The 23567-nt window shown below is 36.5% G+C and overlaps 1 protein-coding gene across 2 annotated transcripts in view; it reads left to right on the top strand.

Moving 5' to 3' along the window:
- EPHA6 (EPH receptor A6) overlaps window positions 1-23567 on the top strand; it is an 839145-nt gene that overhangs the window by 577179 nt on the left and 238399 nt on the right. For both annotated transcript variants that reach the window (XM_068545596.1, XM_068545595.1), the window contains 3 exons: window positions 346-454; window positions 3553-3623; window positions 7378-7503. In XM_068545596.1, coding sequence (XP_068401697.1) covers window positions 346-454; window positions 3553-3623; window positions 7378-7503 — 306 coding nt within the window. The remainder of the gene's footprint in view (window positions 1-345; window positions 455-3552; window positions 3624-7377; window positions 7504-23567) is intronic.

Here is a 23567-nt window from a genome sequence, read left to right as displayed (position 1 = left end):
TGGCAAAAGTGTTCAAGGAAATAATTTAGCAATTATGTAAACAAAATCCTTTAGTCCGTCTGCTGAATTAATTTTGCAAACCTACTTAATCTTAAAATGAGGGGTACTAGGAATCCATCTGCTCTCTTGGTATTTTTGCAAAAAAGAAGAAAGGGTTATGTGGTGGGTTATGACCTCAGTCTTCAGCACTCATTTGGGGTTTGCATCTTGCGTGCCAAATAAAGGGCAAATGTGGTGGGATTTTTGGGTATGCATTACCATATTTTCAAGCATATACTAAGTTGTAAAACAATTTGGTAGTGAAATGTCACCCAGGGAAATGTTAATATCGTACCTGTGTTTCAGCTTCTGACATGGCAGCAGAACAAGGGCAGATTCTCGTGATAGCCACGGCGGCCGTGGGAGGATTCACTCTCCTCGTCATTCTTACTTTGTTCTTCTTAATCACTGGCAGGTAACTGAATTATACCAGAGTATTTCCAAGATTTGTGAATAGCCATTTTTCTTATACACTGTGTGTTCAAGGGCTTTTAAACTTAAAGCATACGTGTGAGAAAAAGGGGTCAAGGCAGATTCCACTCTGACAGTGAACTCTGTGTGGCAATAGAGCCACCATGGCAAGTTCTCTGTGTCAACAGTTCCCTGAATATGGAAGCAACCAAAGATTTGATAAAAACACTTTGAAAACAATGAGTGATAAAATCCTACTTAATAAGTTATGTCTGCGTTTTTCCTTTACTGCAATCAAATTATACCATTAAAGGGATTTTGCTTGGAAAAAAAAAAATAATTCAACAGAGAAACTGAACAATTTATATAAAGTGTTTTATAAACTTAATATTATAGAAATGTTTTATTTTATCCATTAAATATTGAAAGGATCTATATTAGAACTATATTAATGGTTGTATAAATCAAGTTATTTTTCCACCTAAGAGTAATATGGATGAAAATTTAAAATAACAATAAATTTAATGTAGCAAAAGACCTAGACTTGGGGCTTCCATGGTGGCGCAGTGGTTGAGAATTCTGCCTGCCAATGCAGGGGACGCGGGTTCGAGCCCTGGTCTGGGAGGATCCCACATGCCGCGGAGCAACTAGGCCCGTGAGCCACAACTACTGAGCCTGCGCGTCTGGAGCCTGTGCTCCGCAACAAGAGAGGCCACGATAGTGAGAGGCCCGCGCACCGCGATGGAGAGTGGCCCCTGCTTGCCGCAACTGGAGAAAGCCCTCACACAGAAACGAAGACCCAACACAGCCAAAAAAATATAAAAAATTAATTAATTAATAAAAAAAAAAAAGACTGTCCTGGAGGGATTGCTTTGTAAAAAAAAAAAAAAAGACCTAGACTTGAATCCCAACTAGCTGGTCAAAGTGCTTCATCCATCTAAACCTTAGATTTCTATTTTTACACAGTTTGGTGTCACAAAGCATTAAAATGCTTTATTGATTTTTAAACATATTAGATTGTTTCCATGAGCCAGTTACTGACAATGCAGAGATGTGAATGAAGATAATGTGTATGAAATTATTTAAAAGAATAAGTGTCAGTTCTTATTGAGCCCTTGATATTTGGCCCAGACTTTTGTCAGAAACTGTGAAGTCTTCAGATCATATTTTCACTCCTACAAGGGGAAAATATTCCATCTAAATTATCAATAGTGGCACAAAATACCTTGAGAGTTTTCCTGATACAGCAAAATATCAGTGTCATGATTTAAAACTGTAATAAGAATGCCAGTGAAACAATACACATCCTTACTGACTCCAGCTAAAGTACACCGACTCTACTGGGAAACCCGGATTATTTGATGACGCACAGAAATTACCTTCAGAGCCAGTAGTTCAGCAAACTATGAACACCCTTTGTTTTATTCATTTTTAAAACTCTTACATACCAATATTTTGTTAAAAATCATTACAGAATTATAGAGGATGTGCATATATGAAAAAATATTATCTGAAATTTTGACAGCAGACTAGAAGTATAGATCAATAAACTGACAATTACTTAGGCACTTATCAAGTGTGGATCCCTGAGGAAATGTAACTGCTACCTGTTAAGAGTGTATCAGATTTAGTTGTAACAAATCTACTTTATAGGATTTATCAAGGAACAAAGAAACACGAGGATATTCTAATGTGGTTAAGTTGAAATGGTGACTTCCTTATGAAATTAATTGTAAAAGGGGCACATTTACCCCTATGTTCACTTAAAATTTTCAGGTGTATAAATAGACATAGCATGACTCTTGCAATTAATAGTGTCTCAGAGTTCATTTAAATAGCAGTGTCATATTTATTGTCAATTTTAAAGAATGCCTCTAAATTCATAATGGAAATTGATTCAAATTATATTTTATTTAATAGTGATTCAACATGTAGCAAAATTGGTTCTGATTTTTAAGTTATATTTTATGTATTTGTAGAATATGAGCTAAGCCCTTATTTCCTCATAGAGTATTTCAGCAAACAGTGATTTAAATAGCACGTACACATGTAGAAAAACATTTCATTAAAATATCAGAAAATACTGCCTTTACACATAAATATGACAAAAGAAGACTTTACAGTCATTGTAGGCTAAATAAAATTGGCTAATAAACCTGAGAGTTGGGCTTGACTGTTATCTTTATTTGGGATTCCTGAAGCAGAATTTGAATACCATTTTTAAAAAGATTTAATAATAACCAAAAAAATTGAAAGTTGAAAATAATTTAGTACAATTTCCATGTTTGCCAAATTTATGTGACATCAGAAATTGCCTTAACATTCTACATACTGGAAAAAAACAAGTTCAATTACATAAGATAAAATAATTCATTCTGGAGCATCTCTTAAGCACTATGCTAGGGAAGCATTCACTGGAAATTATTCTATGAAAATTATAAGACGTATCTGAATAAATACGCAATTTGTCAATAGGATCTGAGACCAAATTCACACTGAAAGATTGGGTTGTGCACCACAGATGTATTCTGTTTAACCATTTGGAATTAGCAACTTGATGAGCTGTCAGATAATATGGATGTTGCCGAATTTTTCACGTTGAAGAAGTCATAGGAGATAAGCACCTGCCTGTTCTTCAGAGCGTGATTCTTCCGAGAAAGAACAGAACATGCCTCCACCACATTTGTAATATTAAAAAAAGAAAATGCGGTTTAGCACTGAAACTGGAAGACAGTTGTCTAAATGTCTGTGATTCTGAATCAAAAACAATTTTTCCATTGTGACTTTTAATGCGTTTCATCGACTCTAGCTATTAGAGACCATACAAGGAAAGACATGATGGTTATTGCTTGTTATGAAATATTTTCTAAGCTTCCTATCATTTGGATCAATCAATCCACTTGAGAGTATTTTATTCCTGTCTGGGGCTAATTTTGATGTATTTAAAAAAAAGCTTTTATGGAGTATTTTCACATGTTATAAATATGTTCTTAAAAGTGGTCTTTATGATAACTTTCACCTATGGGTGATAAGTATTTTAATTAATATTGGTTCTTATCCAGCATAAATACTAAAATAAGATTCTATTTACCTTTTTTAAAGGTGTCAATGGTATATAAAGGCCAAAATGAAGTCAGAAGAGAAGAGAAGAAAGGACTTACAGAATGGGCATTGTAAGTAGTTCAGTGACTGTCTTCCATGATTTTCTACTGTTCTAGCACTTCAAGAGTTCATTTTAAACATGTATCCATGAATTGTGAAAGCCAAAGAAATTCGGTTCCAACCTTTCAGCATTGACAATTTTCATCTGGTTTCTAGGTCGGCTGGTGGAAATTGCACCTGCTTCCCATTAAATGATATTACCTTTTTCTTAATTCTGCTTGCTGGAAAACACAACAGACTGAATATGCTAAAAATACAAGATGACTGATTATATCTAGTTATTTACCATTCACAATGGCTCCAAAACATTAGTTGGTTTTATTTAGTGGAGCATTAGCCATAGAAATATTAAGGCATTCTTACTCCCTCTTATAGGGACTGTCATTTAACATATAACAAATCAATTTACAATTCATTAACACTAAAAAAGAAAATCAGCTCTTTAACTCTTAGAATATGTATGAAATCCTTGAGCTGACTACAAGGTTATATTCATTTGAAGGATCTCTTCCCAAGCAAGCTATAATTACCACTATAGTTGGTTTGATAATTGCCACCATCTCCTCCCCAACACCCACCTCCACCTCCAAATTGCAAACTACTTTGTCAAGACAGATTCTCTGGCATGAGATGCTGAATTAACAAGAAAGGGATGTTCTCTGATTAACCACAGTATAGAGATAATATGTGAGGCAAGTTGTTTAACTATTTAAACTCATCTTCTATTTCAAATTGAGCTCAAGTTATAAGGGACTTTTCAATCTATATTACCCTCCAGCTAACGGAAAGGATTTAAGTGAGGAAATTATAAACTAAGGGGATGCTTTAGGGCTATTTTTAAGGCTCATGTGATTTCTCAGAGAGAGGTCTGAGGACAAGCTGCATTAGAATGTTTCGCCCTTACTCACCAAAGTTCAGACTCAGAAGGTCAAGGGTAGGGCTAAGACATAAGCATTTTCAGAAAGCTCTCCTAGGTGGTTCTTTTCACAAAGAGTTTGAGGCTCACTGCCCTGGCAGGGAAGGGAGAGCCGAGACAGCTGATACCAGGCAAAGGATGAGCTGAAAATAATGTAGACAGAGGCAGAAACCTGGATCTAGACACCTGGACCAATGACTTAAGCTGAGCAACCCTAAGATTCACTGCAGTGAATTCAGTACTGAACTGCAAAAGAAAAAGATGCTCCTGAGGTATTTATTACCTGTTTTCCAACTAGCAGTTTAGCGTAAACTAAACCAGATGGGCCCAGCAAGAAGCAATGAAAATAACCTGAGGCAGCCAAGGTACAATAGAAGAAAGATAACAAACAGATGTTTAAGAAGACACGAATAAGTAGTAACCAGATATTCAAAACTGAAACTAAGTTTGGGTTTTTTTTTCCTATACTACATATATTGTAAAAAAAAAAAAAAAAAAAAAGTGATACTAACTAATCAGTTTATTCTGTAGAAATGTATATCACTTTAAATTATTGAATGGTTAAATGTTAAAACCATGTATGAGTTAATAAATGGCATCTGTTACCTGTGCATAAAGTAATGTTATCAACATGATACTACTAATCATCTCATAGTAGCCTTTGAAATTCTAGTATTCAATCTGAAATCACAACTCCTACTGTTACAAAAATATTGTTAAGAATATGAACTAGAGGTACAAATGATCTGTTCTTGTTTCCTCCAATCTAAAGTCAAATTCTTGAGTTTGAGAAGTCAAGAAAAGCATAGCATTTCAGAATCAGTCAAATCTGTCTAGAAATATGATTTACTGGTGCTCTTTTGGGAAGTACTAATCTTCTCATATCCAGTACTAGAAGACAGGAGGCAAAAAGTAATGAAAGAAGACAACAGGCATAGAAGAACTCATGAAGCAAATTACTGCTAATAATGGGCATTTCATCACCTCCTCTAAAATCATTTTATTACCTTTTGTTTGTTTGCTTTTGAGATATTCTTGCAAGAACATGTTTCTAAGGAGACCTAGGCAATGCTTAATTCAGGGTGTTGTATGGTTTTCAAAATCTAAGAAGCAACAAAACCAGATATAATTTACTCTGCCACAAATTTAGCATTGATCTTTTAATCCTTACTAATTCGTATTCAGTAAAGGTTTGCTGTGTGTTTATTGCCTATAAATCTATACCTCAGGTATTTGGAAAGAGGCAAAGATGTATAAGAAATGATCTCCTGTCCTCCAGGAGCTAGCAACCTGATGTGGAAAACAGAAACCAGTGAGCAAAACAGAGGAATATCCACAGGCAGTCTGTGACTACTTTACATACTGAAGGAGCTGCAAATTAATATGCAACCAGACATCCAATTTTCTAGCCACCTAGCCACCCCTATTCATCTTCCTAACTGCCCGTGGGCTGTGAGCACCCACCAGAGAAAGAGGAGCAGCTACATCTGGTCAGTGACCAGATTTGGACCTTTGATTCTTATCCTCCCCTCCAGGGTAGACAGTGGGTCCTTTCCAGGACAATGTGCAATTTGTCCATGGAAGCAACTACAAGAACACAGGGCAGGGCCGTTTCCATAGCGTAGTGGTCCTCCCTGTCACTGTGCCATGGAGTCTGTGCTTTACTGCCTAAGAGTTTCTGGAAGGGGAGAGACCACAGGACTGGGACACGAGTTCAGGAAAACCTAGTGCCTTAGAGTACAGGAGGGACTCTAAGGGGCTTGTTTTTTTTGGGGGGCGGGGAGAAGGTTTATGCTTTGTTTTCCCCATGTCCTGAGCTAGATCAAATGTAAAATATATGGGTACTAGTGGCTAAGTGAGCTAATTAAATGTTTTACAGAAATATAAAAATATGTCTTATGGAACTTGTCAGCTCACTCTCTCTGAAATTACCAGGTCATTTTACATCAAGAGTTAGGTAAATAAAATTTTGATTCCAAGTATTCAAAGCTTTAATGGGGTGGCAAGTGGGTGGGGGTAAGACAAAAATAGAAAAGAGAATTGAATTTAAGTAACTAACAAGAATGCTTACATCATAAAAACAGACAACCCGATTAATAAATAGGCAGAGGAGCTAAATAGACATTTTTGTAAAGAAGGCATACAGATGGGCAATAGACACATGAAAAGATGCTCAACATCACTAATCATCAAGGAAATGAAAATCAAACCCACAATGAGGTATCACCTTACACATGTCAGAATGGTTATTATCAAAGAGACAACAAAGAACCAAGTGTTGGCAAGGATGTGGAGAAGAAGGAACCCTCATGCACTGTTGGCAGGAATGTAAATTGGTACAGCCACTTGGAAAAACAGTATGGAGGTTCCTCAAAAAACTAAAAATAGAACTACTATGCAATCCAACAATTCCAATTCTGGATATTTTCCTGAAGAAAACAAAAACACATATATGTATGCATATGGCTGATGCACTTCGTTGTACAGCAGAAACTAACACAACATTGTAAAGCAATTATACTCCAATAGATAAGAGGTACAAACTTCCAGTTATTAAATAAGTCATGGGTGTGTAATGTACAGTACAGGCAACATAGTCAATAAAATTTTAAAAGCTTTGTATGGTGGCAGATGGTAACTAGACTTATCGTGGTGATCATTTTGTAATGTACAAAAATATCGAATCACTATGTTGTACACCTGAAACTAACATAATATTGTGAGTCATTTATAGTTTAGTTAAAAAAAAGAATGACTACTTTAGAACGTCACTCCTCATTTCAAATATTCCCAAGATGTGTGATTACTAGAATACCCTTGAACTAATTAAGTCTTTTATTTTGTTGCAGTACACTTCCCAGGAATTAAAACTTACATAGATCCAGATACATATGAAGACCCATCCCTAGCAGTCCATGAATTTGCAAAGGAGATCGATCCCTCAAGAATACGCATTGAGAGAGTCATTGGGGCAGGTAAACATAAAGTCTACACTTTTGAAGTTACGATTCCTAAATGGTTTTGTAACTGGTTTATCAACATACTATTTTAAATCTTAGCAGTTTTAGTCACTGAAAAATTTTTAAAAATGAGAAGTAAAATTATTTTGTATATATGATGTTATTGTTTTAAAAAGTATTGCAAGTGCCCAAATTTAGTTTCCAAACAATGAGAAAATCCACAAAAATTATTTTTAACATCCTGTAGTCATCCTTTCAGTACTGAGATAAATTACAATGAAACTAGAGTGATTCAGGAATTTATTTTGGAAATGCAACTTCAGGAGTTTGTCATAGGTTATTACAGATTTACTTAAAACCCAACATCTATAGACATATGCTATAATTAGTATTCACAGTGATGACCTTGAGGTCCTACAAGATCCAGAAGTGTTCTGAGACTCACTGAGTATAAAATTAGGTTCAATATAGTTTTGTGTTGTTTTGTTTTTTTAAGATTTTTAGAAATTTCATGTAATGTCAGAAACATTTATATTAACATATTTCCATACAAATAACCCAAAGAAAGTTTAGTGTTAGTTGGGTTTTTTGTTTGTTTGTTTTTTTACACTGCAGGTTCTTATTAGTCATCAATTTTATACACATCAGTGTATACATGTCAATCCCAATCGCCCAATTCAGCACACCGCCATCTCCACCCCACCACGGTTTCCCCCCCTTGGTGTCCATACGTTTGTTCTCTACATCTGTGTCTCAACTTCTGCCCTGCAAACCAGTTCATCTGTACCATTTTTCTAGGTTCCACATACATGAGTTAATATACGGTATTTGTTTTTCTCTTTCTGACTTACTTCACTCCGTATGACAGTCTCTAGGTCCATCCACATCTCAACAAATGACTCAATTTTGTTCCTTTTTATGGCTGAGTAATATTCCATTGTATATATGTACCAGATCTTCTTTATCCATTCGTCTGTCGATGGGCATTTAGGTTGCTTCCATGACCTGGCTATTGTCAATAGTGCTGCAATGAACATTGGGGTGCATGTGTCTTTTTGATTTATGGTTTTCTCTGGGTATATGCCCAGTAGTGGGATTGCTGGGTCGTATGGTAATTCTATTTTTAGTTTTTTAAGGAACCTCCATACTGTTCTCTATAGTGGCTGTATCAATTTCCATTCCCACCAACAGTGCAAGAGGGTTCCCTTTTCTCCACACCCTCTCCAATATTTGTTGTTTGTGATTTTCTGATGATTCCCATTCTAACTGGTGTGAGGTGATACCTCATTGTAGTTTTGATTTGCATTTCTCTAATAATTAGTGATGTTGAGCAGCTTTTCACGTGCTTCTTGGCCATCTGTATGTCTTCTTTGGAGAAATGTCTATTTAGGTCTTCTGCCCATTTTTGGATTGGGTTGTTTCTTTCTTTAATATTGAGCTGCATGAGCTGTTTATATATTTTGGAGATTAATCCTTTGTCCGTTTGCAAATATTTTCTCCCATTCTGAGGCTTGTCTTTTTGTCTTGTTTATGTTTTCCTTTACTGTGCAAAAGCTTTGAAGTTTCATTAGGTCCCATTTGTTTATTTTTGTTTTTATTTCCATTACTCTAGGAGGTGGATCAAAAAAGATCTTGCTGTGATTTATGTCAAAGAGTGTTCTTCCTATGTTTTCCTTTAAGAGTTTTATAGTGTCCAGTCTTACGTTTAGGTCTCGAATCCATTTTGAGTTTATTTTTGTGTACGGTGTTAGGGAGTGTTCTAATTTCATTCTTTTACATGTAGCTGTCCAGTTTTCCCAGCACCACTTATTGAAGAGACTGTCTTTTCTCCATTGTATATCTTTGCCTCCTTTGTCATAGATTAGTTGACCATAGGTGCGTGGGTTTATCTCTGGGCTTTCTATCTTGTTCCATTGATCTATGTTTCTGTTTTTGTGCCAGTGCCATATTGTCTTGATTACTGTAGCTTTGTAGTATAGTCTGAAGTCAGGAAGTCTGATTCCTCCAGCTCCGTTTTTTTCCCTCATGACTGCTTTGGCTCTTCGGGGTCTTTTGTGACTCCATACAAATTTTAAGATGATTTGTTCTAGCTCTGTAAAAAATGCCATTGGTAATTTGATAGGGATTGCATTGAATCTGTAGATTGCTTTGGGTGCTATAGTCATTTTCACAATATTGATTCTTCCAATCCAAGAACATGGTATATCTCTCCATCTGTTGGTATCATCTTTAATTTCTTTCATCAGTGTCTTATAGTTTTCTGCATACAGGTCTTTTGTCTCCCTAGGTAGGTTTATTCCTAGGTATTTTATTCATTTTGTTGCAATGGTAAATGGGAGTGTTTCCTTAATTTCACTTTCAGATTTTTCATCATTAGTGTATAGGAATGCAAGAGATTTCTGTGCATTAATTTTGTATCCTGCAACGTTACCAAATTCATTGATTAGCTCTACTAGTTTTCTGGTGGCATTTATAGGATTCTCTATGTGTAGTATCATGTCATCAGCAAACAGTGACGGTTTTACTTCTTTTCCAATTTGTATTCCTTTTATTTCTTTCTGATTACCATGGCTAGGACTTCCAAAACTATGTTGAATAATAGTGGTGAGAGTGGACATCCTTGTCTCGTTCCTGATCTTAGAGGAAATGCTTTCAGTTTTTCACCATTGAGAATGATGTTTGCTGTGGGTTTGTCGTATATGGCCTTTATTATGTTGAAGTAGTTTCCCTCTGTGCCCACTTTCTGGAGAGTTTTTATCATAAATGTGTGTTGAATCTTGTCAAAAGCTTTTTCTGCATCTATTGAGAGGATCATATGGTTTTTATTCTTCAGTTTGTTGATATGGTATATCACATTGATTGATTTGCATATATTGAAGAACTCTTGCATCCCTGGGATAAACCCCACTTGATCATAGTGTATGATCCTTTTAATGTGTTGTTGGATTCTGTTTGCTAGTGTTTTGTTGAGGATTTTTGCATCTATATTTATCAGTGATATTGGTCTGTAATTTTCTTTTTTTGTAGTATCTTTGTCTGGTTTTGCTATCAGGGTGATAGTGGCCTCATAGAATGAGTTTGGGAGTGTTCCTTCCTCTGCAGTTTTTTGGAAGAGTTTGAGAAGGATGGGTGTTAGCTCTTCTCTAAATGTTTGATAGAATTCACCTGTGAAGCCATCTGGTCCTGGACTCTTGTTTGTTGGAAGATTTTTATTCACAGTTTCAATTTCATTACTTGTGATTGGTCTGTTCATATTTTCTGTTTCTTCCTGGTTCAGTCTTGGAAGATTATACCTTTCTAAGAGTTTGTCCATTTCTTCCAGGTTGTCCATTTTATTGGCATAAAGTTGCTTGTAGTAGTCTCTTAGGATGCTCTGTATTTCTGCAGTGTCTGTTGTAACTTCTCCTTTTTCATTTCTAATTTTATTGATTTGAGTCCTCTCCCTCTTTTTCTTGATGAGTCTGGCTAATGGTTTATCAATGTTGTTTATCTTCTCAAAGAACCAGCTTTTAGTTTTATTGATCTTTGCTATTGTTTTCTTTGTTTCTATTTCATTTATTTCCGCTCTGATCTTTATGATTTCTTTCCTTCCACTAATATGGGTTTTGTTTTTTCTTCTTTCTCTAGTTCCTTTAGGTGTAAGGTTAGATTGTTTACTTGAGATTTTTCTTGTTTCTTGAGGTAGGCTTGTATAGCTATAAATTTCCCTCTTAGAACTGCTTTTGCTGCATCCCATAGGTTTTGGATTGTCATGTTTTCATTTGCATTTGTCTCTAGGTATTTTTTGATTTCTTTGATTTCTTCAGTGATCTCTTGGTTATTTGGTAACGTATTTTTTAGCCTCCATGTGTTTGTGTTTTTTACGTTTTTTTCCCGGAAATTCATTTCTAATCTCATAGCATTGTGGTCAGAAAAGATGCTTGATATGATTTCAATTTTCTTAAATTTACTGAGGCTTGATTTGGTACCCAAGATGTGATCTATCCTAGAGAATGTTCCATGCGCACTTAAGAAGAACGTGTAATCTCCTGCTTTTGGATAGAATGTCCTATAAATATCAATTAAATCTATCTGGTCTATTGTGTCATTTAAAGCTTCTGTTTCCTTATTTATTTTCATTTTGGATGATCTGTCCATTGGTGTAAGTGAGGTGTTAAAGTCCCCCACTATTATTGTGTTACTGTTGATTTCCTCTTTTATAGCTGTTAGCAGTTGCCTTATGTATTGAGGGGCTCCTATGTTGGGTGCATATATACTTATAATTGTTATATCTTCTTCTTGGATTGATCCCTTGATCATTATGTAGTGTCCTTCCTTGTCTCTTGTAACATTCTTTATTTTAAAGTCTATTTTATCTGATATGAGTTTAGCTACTCCAGCTTTCTTTTGATTTCCATTTGCATGGAATATCTTTTTCCATCCCCTCATTTTCAGTCTGTATGTGTCACTAGGTCTGAAGTGGGTCTCTTGTAGACACCATATATATGGGTCTTGTTTTTGTATACATTCAGCAAGCCTGTGTCTTTTGGTTGGATCGTTTAATCCATTCACGTTTAAGGTAATTATCGATATGTATGTTCCTATGACCATTTTCTTAACTGTTTTGGGTTTGTTTTTGTAGGTCCTTTTCTTCTCTTGTGTTTCCCACTTAGAGAAGTTCCTTTAGCATTTGTTGTAGAGCTGGTTTGGTGGTGCTGAATTCTCTTAGCTTTTGCTTGTCTGTAAAGCTTTTGATTTCTCCATTGAATCTGAATGAGATCCTTGCCGGGTAGAGTAATCTTGGTTGTAGGTTCTTCCCTTTCATCACTTGAAGTATATCATGCCACTCTTTTCTGGCTTGTAGAGTTTCTGCTGAGAAATCAGCTTTTAACCTTATGGGAGTTCCCTTGTATGTTATTTGTCGTTTTTCCCTTGCTGCTTTCAATAATTTTTCTTTGTCTTTAATTTTTGCCACTTTGATTACTATGTGTCTCGGCGTGTTTCTCCTTGGGTTTATCCTGTATGGGACTCGCTGTGCTTCCTGGACTTGTGTGGCTATTTCCCTTCCCATGTTAGGGAATTTTTCGACTATAATCTCTTCAAATATTTTCTCTGGTCCTTTCTCTCTCTCTTCTCCTTCTGGGACCACTGTAATGCGAATGTTGTTGTGTTTAATGTTGTCCCAGAGATCTCTTAGGCTGTCTTCATTTCTTTTTATTCTTTTTTCTTTATTCTGTTCCGCAGCAGTGAATTCCACCATTCTGTCTTCCAGGTCATTTATCCGTTCTTCTGCCTCAGTTATTCTGCTATTGATTCCTTCTAGTGTATTTTTCATTTCAATTATTGTATTGTTCATCTCTGTTTGTTTGTTCTTTCATTCTTCTAGGTCTTTGTTAAACATTTCTTGCATCTTCTCGATCTTTGCCTCCATTCTTTTTCCGAGGTCCTGGATCATCTTCACTATCGTTATTCTGAATTCTTTTTCTGGAATGTTGCCTCTCTCCACTTCATTCAGTTGTTTTTCTGGGGTTTTATCTTGTTCCTTCATCTGGTATATAGCCCTCTGCCTTTTCATCTTGTCTCTCTTTCTGTGAATGTGGTTTTTGTTCCACAGGCTGGAGGATTGTAGTTCTTCTTGCTTCTGCTGTCTGCCCTCTGGTAGATGAGGCTATCTAAGAGTCTTGATGGGAGGGACTGTTGGTGGGTAGAGCTGACTGTTGCTCTGGTGGGCAGAGCTCAGTAAAACTTTAATCTACTTGGCTGTTGATGGGTGGGGCTGGGTTCCCTCCCTGTTGGTTGTTTGGCCTGAGGCAACCCAACACTGGAGCCTACCTGGGCTCTTTGGTGGGGCTAATGACAGACTCTGGGAGGGTTCATACCAAGGAGTACTTCCCAGAACTTCTGCTGCCAGTGTCCTTGTCCCCATGGTGAGCCACAGCCACCCCCGCCTCTGCCGGAGACCCTCCACCACTAGCAGGTAGGTCTGGTTCAGTCTCCCCTGGGGTCACTGCTCCTTCCCCTGGGTCCTGATGCACACACTACTTTTTGTGTGCCCTGCAAGAGTGGAGTCTCTGTTTCCCCCAGTCCTGTTGAAGTCCTGCAATCAATTCCCACTGGGCTTCAAAGTCTGATTCTCTAGGAATTCCTCCTTCCCTTGCTGGCCCCCCAGGTTGGGAAGCCTGACATGGGGCTCAGAACCTTCAGTCCAGTGGGTGGACTTCTGTGTTGTAAGTGTTCTCCAGTCTGTGAGTCACCCACCCACCAGTTATGGGATTTGATTTTACTCTGATTGCACCCCCTCCTACCGTCTCATTGTGGCTTCTCCTTTGTCCTTGGATGTGGGGTATCTTTTTTGGTGCGTTCCAGTGTCTTCCTGTCAATGATTGTTCAGCAGCTAGTTGTGATTCTGGTGTTCTCGCAAGAGGGAGTGAGAGCAAGTCCTTCTACTCTGCCATCTTGGTTCCTCTCTCCTCAATATAGTTTTATATCACTTTAATGCAAACTAATAATTTCCCTATGTAGAATATTCAAATACTCAGAACACTATATTATTCAATTATTCTGGATAAATACAAATTTATTATGAATCAGCCCACAAGAATTTCTTCTGTACATTAATTAGGGCACAGGCCAAGTCAGTATAACAAAGAGACCCCAGAATATAATTGTGTTCCTCTTGCAAGTCCTTGACCCAAGGTGAGTAATCCATGCTGGCAGAGGAGCTGTCATCCAGAAGGTCTTGAAAGGACCCAAGTTCCTTCTACTCTTTGCTCTGCCTTCCCCTAGCATGTTATCCTCTGAATGGTCAAAGCTGGTCACCAGCACATCTACCTTTTGGTCTATGAGAAGGAAAAGGAAAGAGTTTGGGCTCTTTGTCTTTGCCTTTAGGGCAATTGGCTGTCTTTAAGGCAATAACCTGAAATTGCAAACATGTCTATTCACATCTCAATGGTCCAAATGCAATCACGTGGAGATAGTTAAATGCAAGAGATTTTGGAAATATAATTTCTGACTGGGCAACCATGCATGCAGCTAAAAAGGGGAGGGGAATGTGCTACTAAATAGAGAAGGAAGACTGAATCCTGAAGGGGAGTGTTGTCCTCCTCTAGATGCTGGATATCTGTGTAATCCTTTAGAGAGAGCAGAACATACCATTCCAGCTGGGTATCATGTCTTTGCAGACACCAAAAGGCTTTCTTCCTTTCAAAACTCTTCTTCGCCAGAAAGACTGGCTACATAATTTGCAGGGACCAGTGCAAAATGAAAATGTAGAGTTCCTTGTTAAAAAGACTATTAAGAATGTCAAGCCAGTGACAACAGAACATTAAGCAGCAGAGCACTCTAAACTCAAGGCGCTGGGTGACTACACCCAAGAAGCTGACTATTTCACAGAGAGCTAGCACTACACTGAGAATTCCAGGAAATTTGGAGAGAGCCCTTCCTTATGTCATTTCACTCCTTATGCACCATGGATCATCTCATCTCCTCTATGGCCTATTTTCCCTCTGAAAGCTGACACAAGGGTCCTATACACTTAAATCTTAATGCTCACAGCCAAAGAGGTTGTCTTATCAGAAAGATTGAGAACCTGGAATGGAACCAGATTCTCTATTCTCTTCTGCTGAACATAAAGTACATCAAAGGCATTAAAGGCATAATTGAAAAGAGTGATTGCATTATACCCATTTAGTTTGGGGGTTCTTTTTCTTAAGACAGCAGAGGAATAGAAAAGAGAGGAGGTTGAGTAATTCCATTGCACCCTATATTTGGCTTTCTTCCTCTGGCCCCTGAGAAAACCGTGGTATGACCTTTCATACTGCATTGTTCCATACTCATGTAGGTACAGGAGAAGTATTTCTTGTTGTAGACTTTTGTGCATATTTTAAACACCAATGTCTGAAATCTGTTGAGAGAGAAAAAGCAAGTATCTTAGGTGTGCGAAGTGTCAACTGAAAAAAAAAAAAAAACTACACAATTTATAAACTGCGAGTTGAGTTCATTCATTGTCTTACTGAGGACTATTCTCTGGGAGACAGCCTCTCAGATAGCTCTGAGAAACTGTTCCAAAGAGGTAAGGGGGGATTTGGCAAGTGGGATACGTGCAACCAAGCACACATCTCACATCTCGGTAGAAGGTTGCAGCTAGTCATAGTCATGAGGGAGGAACAGATATCTTAGTTAATGGTTTTAGTGCTTTTCTAAGTATGGGAAGGTAAAAGAATCCAGGTTCATAAAAAATTTCTCCAGAAAATATCTAACTAGCTGAAGACTTGTTCTGCCAGTTTTCCCAGAACACAGAGTGCCTTCATTCCTGATTTGTGCCCTGAACTCCTTTCAGGGTGTATTAAAGGTCAGTGGCTGCAGTGGCTAATAACTCAGTCCTTATAGAGCTGGATGGCTAGTGCTAGTGACATTCTTTAGTTAGCAAAACAAATAAATTCAGTTTATCTTTAGTGTTTGGGTTTTTTTAACCAAAATATAATTTTATCCTGAAAAAAAGTATGACAGATATTGCCAAAGCAAAAAGTAACTATTAAAGAGACTATTTTAATATCACGGCCTCCCTACTCTGTCTAAACTCTAGTATGTCATAATGGAATTCCTTTTATTTGGCAAAGATAGAAGATGTATAGGTGTATAGGATTAACATCAGTGTCCCTTTTATAATTATTCATCTTTGACTATTTCAGCTTTCAAACAATATGCTAAGTGATCTTTTACTATCTTCAGAAAAATCATAAAAATAAAAATGCTTTATGAGAAAAAGCTATTGTAATATAACTTCCCTCTTTGTGCCCCTGGCCTGTACTACTCTATTGTTACTTAACCCCGTTAGGTCATGTTCCTAAAGCTCAGCAGCAGTGTGAAAAAAACATTGTTCAGTCAAACGAAGGAATTAATAGAGTTTTCTAAAATCCATGACATTGTAAGGGAGGAAAAACTTTCCTCTACCCTTCTAGGGTCTTTTGGCTGGTCTGTTAATTAAATTGGCGTAAGACAGATTAACAGGAGGAAAAAATCTAATTATGTACTACAGGAGCCCCACAAAGACAATGAGAGGCTCTCACTGACAGGCAGGCAACTGAAGCTTATATGCCATTTTGAGCTGAGAAGAAGGGGGTGGGGTTTGGGGTTTCAGAAGGAAGGAAGACAATTCATAGGAGGATAGGAAGAGCAAATGTTTGGTAAGCAAATGTTTGCCAAGCCTTACTGAGACAATGGGGCACAGACGAATTTGATCTCAATGCCCTGCCCCCCGCCCCCTGCAAGCTTAGGCACCTAGCTCTTAGTCTTTGTAATTATCTTTGATGTTAGCTCTCTTCCTGGACCAGACCCTCTATCTAAGTGGTTTTAGGCAGTTAAGGGGGTGGTATAAAGCTCTCCTTGCATCTGTTGGGCCTCGATTATCTTCAGTTCAAAATACTCCTCCCGCCAAAGTGGCACATTCTGGGGCAGCCCGCCCTGAACCTCATCAACATAATTGCACAACTGGTTACTTGCCCAACTTTTTACTGTCAATACTTTCCTCTGGTTGCATCATATTCTTTATTTTTTCCCCACCCATTTGATTGTTTCTTCTCAAATTCCCTTTCCTTATCATCTGTGTGCATTAGATATTCCTGTTCCCCTTGGAAGTGTAAATTAAAGGACTTAAGGGGAAATGTGGATGCTGTACAGAGGGGGAGTGTTGTGGGGAAGATGGGAAAGAGAGGCAAGATATCAAGTCTTGATAATTGTCGGATGAAAGATATCAGGTCCCATTAAGACACTGAGAGTAGCAATAGAGAAGGATGCCTAGATTCACAATACATTGCTGAGGAAAAATCTGCAAGGCCTCCATGTTTTTTGGCAAAGAAATAGTTAAGAATGCTTTTCAGGTTTCCAGTTGGGAGAAATATAATATAATCATTAAGTATTTCTTAAATGCGTTATTAAAAAATGAACCCCAAAATAGTCACATTAAAAGAAAGAAAAGAGCATGGAAAATGATATCACACCTAACCTATGACATTTCTTAACATGTCCACTGAAAAATGTTTATTAGATGACTAATATCTACTTATAAAAAGGCACTGAGCTAATTAGTTTTATCATATTAAGTCACTATGCTTATCAAAGACCTATGTATTCAACCTGTCTTCCACAACCTTTGTCCTGGGATTTTCAACTTTATAACCATCCAAATATTATGTGACAAATCCTTGGAAAATTTAATTTATCCAATATCTAGGCTGTATGTATATTCTTAAAATATATATCCTATCTTTCAGTGTAAATTTTACTATTTTTTAAAATGTGTTTTCTAGGACTTTTTTCTTTTGTATATCACTATTATGTTTAATAGTGGCAGTTTATCTTTCTTTGTTCATCAATACAGGCCTGAATTTCCATGAAAATGCATATTTCCCTTTAAATGAAGTGAGTAGCTCTGTTGCATAGGAGACGATAAAGATCATCTATCTCCTCTGACTTTTTTGCATCATAAAATGAAATACTGTGGCCAGAGGAAAACAGAAACAGTAAAACAGAAATTCCCAGGCTAAGAGAGCCAAGTCAGATTAGGGTAGAATCATTATTTTACACATATTTTGAGAGATAATAAGAAAACTAGTAAACTAAATTTTAATCATAGGCTGAAAAAGGTCATTGGAAGGCTATTTCTTTTTCAGGGTAGTACTGAACCTAAACCATTCTATGAAAAACTTGCAGAGTATCTATAATTTTGAAACATTATTTCACTGAAAAAAATCGTTCTTATGTCTCTAAGCCCATAGGCCACCCTTCTTATATTTGACCTTCCCTTTTTCCCTAGTCTCAATGGAAATGCATAATATCTCCCCATCATTCATATTCTGTCCCTTTATCTATACAAAACTCATTACCACCTCCACTATCAGCTTTGTCTTCTCCTGGCTTACTGTCACCATTATTTTTTCTCTTCCTTGAAAAGTCAGGAACTTTTAGCTGTTGGTTTCTCAGCAATCATCTGCAGGTAAAAGAAAGTCAAAAGGACAACAAAAAGGATATAAAAAGTGAGTGTCAATTCAGTGATTTATTCAGCCTAATATTTGATTCCCTTATTGCCTTTCCCATTTGAGGTCATAGTTGCACATGATAATGTTCAAAGCAAAATGCTTGCTTTATGTGCCTTTCTTAATTCCCCTGCCATCCCTCAGCCAAACTCTTCTCTGTACTTCAGAATCTATTAATTTTAGTTATCTTAAACTCTCTCATCCCCTTTATTATTTTTGTTCCTCTTCTACAGCTATAGTATAATTTTTTACAACATGACAACGAGAAACGTAGGCAGTATTCCAGATGCAGTTGCACAATTTACTTTTTACAAAGAGTAACTTGAATTTATGGCTCATTTCCTCTATCTTTAGATGAGATGATCTTATCAGATACAAATTTTGTCCTTGTCTGTAAACTTAAAGGATTTATGGTAGAGGTCAGATTCATTTTCTTTTCTAGTCTTGGGAACTCCTTTGCCCAACCAATAGACTGAAAGTAGGATCAACAACAGATTCTGGCAAGATTTTGTGCTTTTTACTCAAGAATTCCATAGCTTTCTAAATCAAATGATGTAATGAAAGATGGGCTTTACCCTGTCGACAAAAAATTAAATCAGTCAATCTAACAAAGAAATGGAAATTTTTATTCGAGCCAAATTTGAGGATTTTAACCTGGGAAGAGCATCTCAGAAAGCTCTGAGAACTGTTCCACCTGATAGAAGTCAAGGCACAGTTATATAAGTTTTCTGAGACAGATGGCTGTAGATCAAATTACTTATTATTGACAAGTTTACATAATCCAGATCTAAGCGTCATCATGGTGGGTCATGTGACCCCTTACAAGATCAAGAAGGAAAGTTATCTTTTCAGGAGCTGTCTTGTTGATGCTAGGTGAATGTTGCTGTTTATGGTTGAGCAGGTATTTCTGCCCATGAAGGAGGTCTGGTCGATAATGCAGATACACAATGCACAGTGGTGGGAGAAAGGAGGCCAGAAGGCAGAGAAGAATTTTTGTTTAAATTTTGCTTGTTTTGCTATAAAATATGAATTTTATTTCGCAGTCCATTCTCCCTGGACATTATGATATGAATTAAAAACACAGAGAGTGAAGGCACACCGATGCAGACTTGAATCACAGCTTTGCTACTAATTCACTCAGTGACCTTCTGCAATTTACTGATCTTTCGGAAATTTGCTTTATCTAGAAAATAGATTCATAATAATAATAGTTATTTTGCAGGATTCATGTAAGAGTTAGAGATGGCACATATTGAGGACCTGTCATGCTATAGACACTCAGTAAAAAGGTGGAAACGACTATTAGGTTAAAAAGAGATATAGCTTTTATATTCAGTTAATATGGATAAGAAGAATGACACTCTGTGCCCAACTCTCAACGTATTTTATGGTGTCAAATATTAAAATATTGCATATTGATGAAAAATTCAAAAGCTAGTGGCTTAGGTAACTGGAATGATACCTATGATTTTCAGAGTTTGTTGAAAATTAGTAATTAAAAATGAAGTTTCATTTTTGTCAGTACAGTAAGAACTATGCCCATCTCAACAAATGCTTTTCTTTTTTATTTTTTGTTTTTAATTAAAGAAACTCAAAACTTAATTTTTCCTACATCTTGTGAGATTATAATTATCATATATGTGTTTATTTTTTATTTAAACAAGCCATACAATGAGATGAGTTTAACAAAAGAAATTTATTTCAATATCTTAATGTAAAATCATTGTAAATAAGTCACCAATTTATTCCTGGCACATCTAAGAACTTAGGTTAATTTATCAATTTTAATAGACTTTAAGTTAATTTTATTTTACTTACATTTCAACACTGCGTCTTATTTTGGGGGGCCATTTAGTGTACATTTGTTATCTCACATATACATTTCTCAATCTTACAAGTTGCCTCATCATAGTAGTTGTTTGAGAAATACTTGTTAAATAAATAAACAAATGAGTAAATAAATGAATGAAAGGATATAGAATTATTTCCAAGTAATTATTGTAAATGACTGTGTCTATCTGGTTATAAACAAAAATGCTAATATGGAATTTGAAGTACAACACAATATAATATAAAATCGAATGCATATTATATACAAAGTATATAAAAATAAGATAAAAGAACAAATTTATAGAGGACAATTGTGAATTATAGTAGTTGAAATACTTTATATTAATAATTTACTTGATGAATTAGACCAAAATTATAGAACTTATTATATGCCTTTGCATTCCCATAGTGAAATATAACATCTTACAGAAAAGATTACACTGAGATCTTATCTTGTACTGCATTTGTATAACAGATGAGGTAATTTTGAAAAATTTTTATAACTTACAAGGGACTGACTAATTTTCAAACTTTTTTCCCCTTTGGCTTTTTCTTCTAATTTCTATATTGTTAAAATATTTGATGAAATGAAGGAAACTTGGCACCTATTTTCAAAAAAGTACTCCAAGAAGATAGGGGAAGACTGGATACATCTTATATACAAAGAAAAAATTAAAATAATGGTACATTCTCTTAAGGCTAAGAGCCAAAATAGAAAAAAGAAGACCCACACATCAACAGCAACAGTTTTTAATCCCTTACCATAGTATACTAGTTATCTCTTGCTACATAACAAATTACCCTAAAACTTAAAGCAAGAACATTTACTATCTCAGTTTCTATGGGTCAGGAATTCAGTCATGGCTTAGCTTCTGCAAAGTTGTTCATAAGGTTGCAATCAAGGTGTCAGCTAGGGCTGTGGTCTCATCTGAAGGCTCAAATAGGCAAGGATACACTTCCAACCTTATTTATATGGCTGCTATCAAGGTACACCTTGAGAGTTGTTGCACTGAAAGCCTTAATTCCTCATTGCCAGTTAGCTGGAGAACACTCTCAGATTCCTGCCACGTGGACCTCTCCAACATGGTAGCTTACTTCATTAAACCCAGAAAGAGAGTCTGCTAGCAAGATGGAAATCACAATCTATTGTAACCTAATCGTGGAAGTGACATCACATCACTTTGCCTTATCGCATTGGCTATAAATATGATACTAGGTCTAGGCCACAGTGGGAATTGCACAAGGGCATGAATACCAGGATGCAGGGATCATTGCAGGCCATCTTCGAAGTCCACCTATCTCATATAGTAAACTTCCAAACTTGAAGTTCATTTGGAGTTTTAAGTTTAATATGAATGTATTAAAGATGGCAGACTCTTATTAAAAATACATTTGGGGGATAAGTTCATATAAAAATTGGATACAGTTCTAAATTTCTCTCTTGTAAAGAAGTAAAAGGTTGTTTATGTTCTACAATTATTTAATAGTGCCACACACTCAATAATGCTGCCTGAGAGACCATGTGCATTCTTACATTGGTGAACAGAAAGATATGAATTATATGATTATATGATTTGCTTATGTCACACTATAGTTCTTCTAGCATAAGGTAATTAGTTGATTGTTCCCATAGTGATACTTGTGTTCTCAGTCTAATTGTCTGTGTATTTAACTAATGGCTTTTGTCTTTGTAGCCTGTCCAGGTTATCTATTGCTATGTTACAACCCATCCCCAAACTAAATGGCTTCAAATAATAATTGTTTCATTTATTCATGATTCTATGGGTGAACAGTCTGGGCTGGGCTCAGGTGGAGCTGGGGGTTTTGTCTTTTGGTCTCACATGAGCTCACTCCCATAATGGTGGCTCAACTGAACATGTTGTTGTCAGGTGGTTGGTCTAGGGGGTTCTAAGCAGGGATGATTCATCTCTGTTCCATATGGCTTCACCTCCACCCACAGGCTAGACATCTCAAGGTAGTGTTTCAAGCAGATGAGAAAAAGAGTTGTAAGACCTCTTTAGACCTTGGCTCTGAACTCCTACAACATAATTCTGACACTATATCTTGGTCAAAGCGAGTCACAAGGCCAGCCCAAATGTAACAAAGTGAAGAAACAGATTCTACCTCTTGCTGAGAAGAGCAACAAAGTCACATTGCGAAGGAGCATGCATACAGAGTTGGGAGGAATTTGTAGTCATGTTTTACAATACACTACATAGCTGATGGTTTAAAAAATATCATTATTTTTCAAGCCTAGTTTGAATAACATATTATGAGTTTATTTACTATTTTGTCTCCAAGACCATTTTTGCTTTGCACTCCTAATGAATGATATTCATGTTTTCCTTATTTAGCAACTATGAGTAGGTACTCTGAGGTTTACAAAAATGAATAAAAAAGGAACTCGGGCTCAAGAGGGAAGCTAAGGAAAGTCTAATATATAAGGCAGAAAGGAGACAGAAAGGACAAATAGAAAGAGGCAGCATCTTAAGTGAGCAAAACATACATATAAATCACTACTGAAATTCAAAGAATCTGGAGATAACTGCAAACTAGTCTATCAGATTGCATTAGGGAGATGGCATTTGAAAGAGAAGGAATGCCAAAGTGAAGAAAATGCAGTTTAGACAGGGGGAGAGAGAAGTGATAGAATAAGAGGTGTGGAGATTGTGAAGAGGAATTTTAGGCAATTTCAAGAGATTTTAGAGTTGGGTGACACTTGCTCTTTATTATACCTAATTTCTCTTCAAAGCCTAGGATTTTCCTTGTTCTTAAAGCAAATATAACTCTATTCCTGCTTCTTAGCTATTAGTAATGGTTAGTGCCTTTTTAGTTTTAGTTTTTAATGACTTAGAAAGTGTAAAATGATTAAAGAAAAGAGGAATGTTTTTTGCTTTCATTGGGCAACTAATAAAAAGAAAAAGAAAATGCCTTTCTACTTCATAATTGTTGTGAGAAGCAGATGAGATAAAGTAGAGTCTAATTAACCATCCACCCTTTATCAGAACACTGCCAGTGAAAGTGTTCACTACCTCACCAGGAAGACTATTCCCTTCCTTAGGAGCAGTTCCAATAAATTGAGAATCTTTGTGAGTAAAAGCTTGCTTCCTTATAGCCCTGTATATAATCTTAAAACACTACACACTGGTACTGGTTCTGCAAAATTGAACGTATACAAAGTAAACCTAAGCCTTCTTCTGCACTACTCCATGACCCTTCAAATATTTGAAGACAACA

The sequence above is a fragment of the Eschrichtius robustus genome, chromosome 6 (assembly GCF_028021215.1).
Source record: "Eschrichtius robustus isolate mEscRob2 chromosome 6, mEscRob2.pri, whole genome shotgun sequence".
Lineage (NCBI taxonomy): Eukaryota > Metazoa > Chordata > Mammalia > Artiodactyla > Eschrichtiidae > Eschrichtius > Eschrichtius robustus.
The sequence above is the reverse complement of the archived record's forward strand: the minus strand, read 5'-3'. Positions and strand labels throughout refer to the sequence as shown.